The sequence below is a fragment of the Gavialis gangeticus genome, unplaced genomic scaffold (genome assembly GCF_001723915.1).
Source record: "Gavialis gangeticus isolate Ggan-Ray unplaced genomic scaffold, GavGan_comp1, whole genome shotgun sequence".
Taxonomy (NCBI): Eukaryota; Metazoa; Chordata; order Crocodylia; family Gavialidae; genus Gavialis; species Gavialis gangeticus.
The window spans coordinates 29,255,307-29,264,025 of record NW_017729032.1 but is presented as its reverse complement, the minus strand read 5'-3'; the positions used below and the strand labels follow the sequence as shown (position 1 = coordinate 29,264,025).

General features: G+C 44.8%; 1 protein-coding gene across 1 annotated transcript in view; it reads left to right on the top strand.

Annotated features, from left to right (window-relative positions):
• The first annotated feature begins 354 nt into the window (after positions 1–354).
• Positions 355–8,719, top strand: part of LOC109302213 (matrix metalloproteinase-27-like) — a 24,057-nt gene continuing 15,692 nt past the window's right edge. The window contains exons 1-5 of the mRNA XM_019523779.1: positions 355–557; positions 1,201–1,349; positions 1,441–1,569; positions 6,426–6,587; positions 6,734–6,839. Of these exons, the coding sequence (XP_019379324.1) occupies positions 355–557; positions 1,201–1,349; positions 1,441–1,569; positions 6,426–6,587; positions 6,734–6,839 (749 nt within the window). The remainder of the gene's footprint in view (positions 558–1,200; positions 1,350–1,440; positions 1,570–6,425; positions 6,588–6,733; positions 6,840–8,719) is intronic.

The following is an 8,719-nucleotide window of genomic DNA, read 5'->3' as shown; positions in this document are numbered from 1 at the left end:
TCTTTCCTCTTAGATCATATAGAATCTGAATGTTTTAATGGGTTAGGGCATTGCTAGTTCATAAATTTCATGCACATTTATGCACAGACTTCAGTAAAACTTAATCATGTCAAATCAGTACTGGTAGTTAATGCCAAGGGAATAAGAAACATAGACAGTGTTATAGGTTTGTGGTTATCCAGGCTAGTAATAAAAATAATTGCTGGGGGACTGGGAAACCATAGACAGCTGAAGCACAATGTAGGAATAATGGTGGTGCTAAATTCACATTTTAAAATCCAAAACAAAATGTTGTAAAATTTATCTGGGTTTTTTTTTTTTTTGGACAGGAACATCTAGACACATTTCATGAGCATGAACCAGATCCAAAGCATTTTTCGTGGAAGAGGAACTCTAATGCCATGTTTGAAAAAATCCAAAAATTGCACACGTTTGGGGTTGAACGTGCTAAGGAAGCAAGAGTTTCAGAATGTGGGAGTGATGCGGGAATCCACATGTGGAGATGCTGATGTTGGTACCATTTTGTCAGGCTGGCAAAAAAACAGACTGACATATAGGTAATATTTCTCTAATTTTTTTTCTTGTGCTTAAAAATTGGTCTGTTTAGAAAAAAAATAGATCCAAAGTTAGCCTTTTGGATATCCAAATTCAGTGTCTCAAAATATCATCTATAACATGTGACCCAAGCTAACAAGAAAAAAGATTTTTTTCTCTAATTGCTGAACATGCAAACACTCCCTAGGCTTTAAGAGTCAAGTTAGTACTTTACCCCCCTGACATTGTTTCTAGCAAAGATTCCTCAGGCCAAATTGGAACCTCACTGATGTCTATACAATCCTAAAATGTCTTCAAATTATGTCTGAAGTGATGGCTTACTATTGGTAAAAGGATTAACAGAGACTACTTTCAATATTATCAGGAAGATGTCTGAGTAAGAGTCATTTTGTTAGTGCATTCCTGTTTCTCCAGATGCAAAATCATGTTCTATCACATATATAATTACATTTGTGATGAAGACAACTTGTTAGCAAGATGCCACATTCCTGTCTCACACACACAATCCACAGAGAATATTGGGTGCTTGAGGACTGGGGTTCAGGTCTGCTCTAGTCCATGATCCTGACAGTAGTGGATAAATTTTCTATATCAACTGCAAGTATTATTATAACATAATATCTGCTTGTTCCTTTATATTTGTAGAATACTGAACAGCACACCTGATATGAAAGACAAAGATGTGGATAAAGCAATCAGGAAGGCATTTCAATTGTGGACTGCTGTGACACCCCTGAGTTTCAGTAGAATTTATGAAGGGACAGCTGATATAAGGATCACTTTTGTGGCCAGAGGTAGCATATCAACTGTACACCAACAACAGAATTAATGTACACTTTTGCCTTTAGTTTAGATACAGATTTTTTTCTACATGTTACTATCTAGCTCATGATAGCTGCCCTTGTTATTTTGATGGTCCCTTTGGAAGGCTTGCTTATGCCTTTCCACCTGGTAATAGTCTTGGTAGGGAAGTCCACTTTGATGAGGATGAAAACTGGACAGCAGGCTCAGATGGTAGGTCTAAAAAAATCTCTGTATTATGCTAATGATTTCTAATATCTGCTTGACTTTTTTGGGGGAAAGAATGGACTGAGATGAAGGCACCTGTTTATAAAGTGAAATTAATATTAATTCATATTATAAGGCTATTAGTAGCAATCTTCAGATTTCTCTGACAGATTTGCTTGGAAAAGGATGCCTATATGATCACAGTGAAACATGCTTGCTTCTCCTGGGCAGCTTGTTTTACTTATACTGGGGGTGAGTCTACACATGTTCTTTAATGCACAGTAGCCTATTTTACTGCACATTAAAGCATCACATAAAAAAACTTGTGCAATTACACTAATGCACAGCAATATCGGCTACCCAATGTGCATGTATTTAGTATCTCACATTGGAAGTACTAAACTGAATGTGCATTAGGAAAAGCACATTAATGCATGTGTAGACATACCCTGAGATACTCATAGTGACAAATTGCAAATATACCACAACAGCCTTATCTACACTAAAGGATAGAATGAGAAGTAAATGAACAAATGAGAACAGCACCATTGGAAGCAGTAACAGTACAGGGTCCTCATTAACAGCATAAGAATGGAGCCAGTAGCTGAGTCATTATTGCTTTGCATCATGTCTGTAATAGGGGCAGCATTCTCTTTCCCTTTGTATGCCTAAATGACAGTCTTCTAGCCATATCGGTGGAGTTTTTGGTAGTTATGCACAGGTTGCAAGTCTGTTACCCCTGCACTGTGGATATATAAGCATATGTACTTAGACTGAGCATGCACAATAGGCTATACATTGGGCAGGAAGGTATGCAGGTACGTACATGGGTCCATTGTGGATGCATAAGGGCACGTAAGCCAAGAAAACGTAGGCTGCTAGAACTCCATGAGTAGCAGAAGCAGGAGAAGGGGGATATTGTCCCATATTTTAGCCCCTGTAGCTGGGTGTCCGTTTTGTGTGGACATTTCATAGTTTCATAGTTTCTAGGGTCGGAAGGGACCTGAGCAGATCATCTAGTCTGACCCCCTGCCATGGCAGGAAAGAGTACTGGGGTCAAACGACCCCAGCAAGGTGTTCATCTAACCTCCTCTTAAAAACCCCCAGGGTAGGAGCCTGCACCACCTCTCTTGGAAGTTGGTTCCAGACCCTAGCTGCCCTGACCATGAAATAGCGCCTTCTGATGTCCAACCTAAATCTACCCCCTGCTAGCTTGTGACCGTTGCTCCTGGTCACTCCTGGCTATGCTCAGGAGAACAGTGACTCCCCCAATGCCTTCTGATCCCCCCTGACTAGTTTGTAACAGGCCACAAGATCCCCCCTCAGCCTTCTCTTGTGGAGGCTGAACAGGTTCAGGTCCCATAGCCTCTCCTCATAGGGCCTGCCCTGCTGTCCCCTGATCATGCGAGTAATTTGGTTCCCCAGAGACAAGAAGCAGTGGAGGATGTTACACCGCCACTTCTTTTTCCCAGGGAAAACCCATGCCAAGCATGCTTTGGCGCATGGCAAATTGCCCTGAGTGGCATAGGGAAGGCTGGGGCCAGCACTGTGCTGGCCCCAGCAGTCTTACCTGGGGTCCTGGGGGCCTCCCAGAGCTGCAGTCACAGTGATCCTACTGAGCAGAGCTTGACCGGTGGCCGCAGCTCAGATCCAAGTGGCCCGGCTTTACTTTTTAGCAGCGCATGCTGCCTGAGTGTGCACTGCTTTGGGGGTTTTTTCTGGATTTTTTTTTACTCCTGGAGGTCAGAAAAAAAATGCAGGAAAAAAAACGGAGCAGCACACGGAGAACTCCAGACTGTGTGGTATGTGGTGCTGCAAATGTGTTTGCAGTGCCATGTACTGCACAACCACAGTAGTCTGGATGCGCCCTTGGAGGTTTGGTTCCTGGTTTATCAGTGCATAACCTACTGCCTATGTTCAATCTACATAGGCATGCTTATGTGTCCACAGTGCCAGGATAAGTTCCAAAACAAATCAGATGTGTAGCTAGAAAACTGCAATTTAGGCACAAAAAAGGAAATAGAATTCCTCCATAGACGCTTACTACATCTACAATATTTCTGCATGGTTTCCAGCACAACTCCATTGAACACTGATTTCTGAGATATTTAAGTCTTTTGGAATTCCTTAGAAGTCCAGGAAACTTGTGAGACAAAAGTCACACTCCTAGAAAAGGTCACACTCCTCCTTCAGAAGATCTTCAATAAGTCCTTTGGTTCTACAGTTTTCTAGTCCTTTTCTCAAAACGGAGGATGAAAAGAAGGCTAATGGTCATCAGGTTAAATCTTTCAAAATATAATTCCCAAATAGCTGAGAGGCAGTAGAGTTTGTTCTGGGAGTTACTGTGCGCTGGGTCAAAATAGAAGCTATTTGGACATAGTGGAAAAAATATTTTTGTTGTGAAATGTTAATTCATTGAAATCCAATTTTTTTGCAGCAATTTCATAGATTTCATACATTTCATAGACATTAGGGGAGGAAGGGACCTCAGAAGATCATCAAGTACAGCCCCCTGCCCCAGGGGCAGGAAGTCAGCTGGGGTCATAGGATTGCAGCAAGATAAGCATCCAAATGTCTCTTGAAGGCGTTCAAAGTAGGTGCTTGAACCACCTCCAGCAGCAATCTATTCCAAACCTTGTGGGCTCGGACAGTAAAGAAGTTCTTCCATAAGTCCAGCCTGAAATAGTCATGGAGGAGTTTGTGGCCGTTCCCCCAGATCCTGGTAAGCACCCCTGATAAACTTATAGGTGGCCACCAAATCACCCCTCAGCCTGCACTTTTCCAGGCTGAAAAGTCCCATGGCTCTCAGACTCTTGTTGTAAGGTCTGTTTTCCTGACCTCTGATCATGCGCGTGGCTCTTCTCGGGACTCTCTCAAGCTTCTCCACATCCTTTTTGAATTGTGGAGCCCAAAACTGGATGGAGTACTCCAGCTGTGGCCTCACCAAGGCCAAGTACAAGAGGAGAATGACGTCCTGGGATTTGCTTGAGAAGTATGTATAGATACAAGCCAGCATTTTGCTCACTTTACTAGCCACAGTATCACATTGAAGGCTCATGTTCATCTTGTGGTCAATCATGACCCCCAAGTCCCTTTCATCCGTAGTGCTAGCCAGCATAGCACTGCCGAGCCTATAAGCATGCTTCAGGTTTTTTGTCCCAAGGTGGAAAACCTTGCACTTTTCAGTGTTAATCACCATTAGGTTCTCGCCCACCCTTTTCCTAAGCCTGTCAAGGTCTGCCTGGATTGCCCTCCTGTCTTCAGGTGTGGATGCTTTACCCCAGAGTTTGATGTTGTCGGTGAACTTGGCCAGTCCGCTTCTGATACCAATGTCCACATCATTAATGAAGATGTTAAATAGTATATGCCCTAGGACAGAGCCTTGGGGGACCCCACTGGTCACAGCGCACCACAGTGTTTGACTTCCATCAACCATCACCCTCTGGGTCCTACCGCAGAGCCAATTCCCCAGCCAATGGATCGTGGTGAGGCCGAGGCCACAGTTAGTCAGTTTTGCCAAGAGGCGATCCTGGGATACCAGATCGAAGGCTTTTTTAAACTCAAGATATATGACATCAGTCTCTTCTCCCTTGTTCAGGTGATAGGTCATCTGGTTGTAAATTTACCAGTTTCTACAAAAAGTTTGTTGAAAAATTCTTTCAAGTGGAGAGTGGGATTTCTGATCTCAACTGTGAAGTCTCCATAATTGTTAATAGTCTGGTGTTTGGGCACTTATCCAAGTCTTAGATCTTTTTTTATTCAGAGCAGGGGACTGCACACTGGTCTCCCATGTGTGTACCCTAAACACTAGGCAATAGATTCAACATCTCTCTGATCCAATGAATATTTAATTATTTATACAAGGTAGAACAGATTTTTTGTGGAAAGAGTGATATGGCCAGTAATTAGGGTGCTCGTCTGGTATATAGAAGACCTTAGTTGCAGCCCCTGCTGTGAATCAGAGAGACTTGGAACTTGAACATGAGATGTTCTGGGATGATCTCTTTCTCTTTTCCATTTTTTATGATAAAAATTGAAAAGTCTTGGCCTCATTGCCTATTGAAATGGAGATGTTGAGACCTTGATTTTTTTTATGCAATAGAATTCTTGCATTATGGCCAGCATCATTTGAAAAACATGTGATCAGTTCTCATAGACTTTTGATCACGGCTAAATCGCTTGACATCTCTGGTCCTCATTTCTTTATTTGTAAAGGGGAATAGTAATTCTTCTCTAACACATGAGATTTGTGAAATGTAGCTCATTAATAATTGTGGATGTAGATAAATGTTTAAGATAAAATGGTTTATTTCCTGTTTTTCAAGCTAACAGATTTAATTGGGTTGCGAGTTTGCTAACCTTATCAAATGCTTTTTCTCAGGAGATACTTTAAAGAAATTATTAACTTCAAATTTTTGTTTATAAAAAGGTAGAACATCCTGCTAATATTCTGATTTTCCCAATCTTTGTATACTCTGTATACAATGAAGACAGTCATAGAGAGCAAAATAATTTAATGCCTCGTGTACATATGAGCAGTTCTCCCTGTTCTGCAGCTTTCAGATATGCCTGAATTACTACACAGTCAAGAGAAGATAAACTGCAGTTGTTCCTGGCAATTCAACAAAGCTGTTCCCACTCTCACTTCCAGCTAACTACTCACTGAACTCAGCCAATTTTATAGCCAACAGAACAACATGAAAGAGCCACTCCCTCTGTGACAGTGGAAAAACACTACCTTCTCCCATATGGCATGTCTCATGTTATATATATACTTCAATGGCTTAAGGTATAATGTCCTAAGGGCTGTTGAATCACTATAGACACAAGTATCTAAACGGTTTATTCCTATTCTTCTTTAGGATTCAACTTGTTTCTTGTTGCTGCTCATGAGTTGGGCCATGTACCAGGTCTCCCCCATTCTGCTGACCCGAGGGCCTTGATGTTTCCCAGTTATGCCTATTTCAAAGTTTATGATTCTCTTCTCTCTCAAGATGACATTATTCGCATTCAGGCCATTTATGGTGAGTAGATACCATGGCTTAAAAAACAAACAAAAAACAAAAATAATTTCTTCAAAAAGTTATATCAAAGTTTTAAAGTATTTTTGTATGAAATATTTGGTATTCCCCCACAATTTGATGCATGTATTTTAATTGCTTCCCTTTAGGGCCCTGGTCATTCCTTCCAGTTAAATCATCTAAAGTCTGTGGCTCTAAGGTGTCTTTTAGTGCTATCACTACATTACACAGAGAAGTCATGTTTCTGAAAGGCAGGTAAATATAGTTTCTTGTAAGATAACAACAACCTTTGTTTGGAGGTTTCTTTTTGCATTATTTCCTCTGTGACTGAATACTGCCATACATCCCAGTGACTGGCATCAATGGTTTGATAAAGAGATAGACAGTCAATCAAAGTTAGTTACCAATGGAAAAAAAAAGATTCCATTTTGTTTTTAACAGAGAAAGTAATTATTACTCATCTATATTTATGTTAGTGTGAAGTAAGACTATCTTAGACCATGCAAAGTTCTCTGTTTCATTGCAGAATGACCAGATGGTCATATTAGCTAACACAGGGGTGGGCAATATACAGCCTGCGGGATGGATCCAGCCCACCAGGCCATTCTATCCAGCCAGCGGGCCCCTAAAAAATTTAGAAAAATAGTATTTATTTACCCCTGGCTCCTGTCAAAGATGACAGGAGCCAGGGGCAGTAGGACCCAGGGGAAGCCACAGCAGGCTCCTGCAACACCAGGGCCCACCCAGCCCTGTCCCCTCCCCCAGCCAGAAGCCCCTGCCTAGCAGAGGCTTCTGGCTTCGGTTTGTGGGACTGTTCATGCCTCCCTCTACCAGGGTGGGAAATTCAGGTAAGAGTGGTGGAGGGGTGGGGAGGCAGGGGAGGACCGTGGGGTTTGCTCCAGTCTTCGGGGTTAAGCCAGCTCCTTCTGTCTCCCATGGTTTGTCCATGCAGCCAGGAGTGATGTGGTGCAGAGTGGCCAACGGGCGGGCAGGAAAGTGGGGAAAGCGACGGCGAGGAGCAGGGGGTGTGGAAGTGAGCAGATTGCAGGGCCTGCATTGGGGTCCCAGGGCCAGCACTGGCAGGGCCCAGAGCAGGCCAGCAGGAGTGCGGAGCATGGGCTGGCAGGGGTCCATTGAACCGAGCTGGGCTGCCAGCAAGGAGAGAGAAGACCTGTCCTATATCTTGGCTGCTTTGGGCCAGCTGCAGTACACTTTGGCCTCTCACTCCTTCCTGCCACGCGAGGCAGAGAGGCTCTTGCCACACCCTTAGGGAGAGGAGGAGGAGGAGGAGCAGGAGGAAGAGGTGGGCTTGGCCACCGCCTTATCCTTGTTGCCGCGCTCACAGTGGTGCTCATGGTGCTGCTTGTGGTACTGGCTGCTGCCACTGCAGTGCTTCTTCCATGCCCAGCTGCCATGCTCCACTTCCCTGCATGGCTGCTGCCACTGGCCCCACACCCACTGCTCCTGTACCCACCATCGCTGCTGTTCCTGGACACCACAGGTGCCTCAGCCTGCTGCACTGGCAGTGCTGAGCACAAGTGGCCATGGGGCAAGAGGTGGTCAGGCTTGCAGCAGGTACGTGGTGGCAGTGGGGTTGGCTCAGCTTCATCACCTGGCAGCAGCCACCCACTGCCACAGCAGCAGCCATGTAGGGAGGTGGAGTGCACTAGCCAGGCATGGTGGGAGCACCACGGCAGCAGCAGCCGCTAGGAGCAGCATTGTGAGTGCAATGACAAGCAGAAGGTGGTGGCAGCTAAGCCTGCCTCCTCCACCATGGCCCCCACAACCATGCTGGTGTCCCCAAGGTGTGCAACAAGGGCTGCTCTGCCTTGCTGCTGTGGCAGTGGGCAGGTACCACCAGGTGACGAGGCCTCCATTGCTGCTGCTGCTGCCACCACCATGTCCCTGCCATGAGCCCAAGCACTGTTTACCCTGTGGCTACTTGTGCTCAGCGCTGTCCCCACAGTAGGCCGAGGTGCCCATGGCCATCAGAAACAGCAGCAATGGCAGATTCAGAAGCAGTGGGTGTGGGGCTGGTGGCGAAAGCTGCACAGGGAGGTGGAGCATGGCAGCCAGATCTGGCGGGAGCACCACAGCATCAGCAACAAGGAGATGGAGGCAGCAGCTGAACCCGC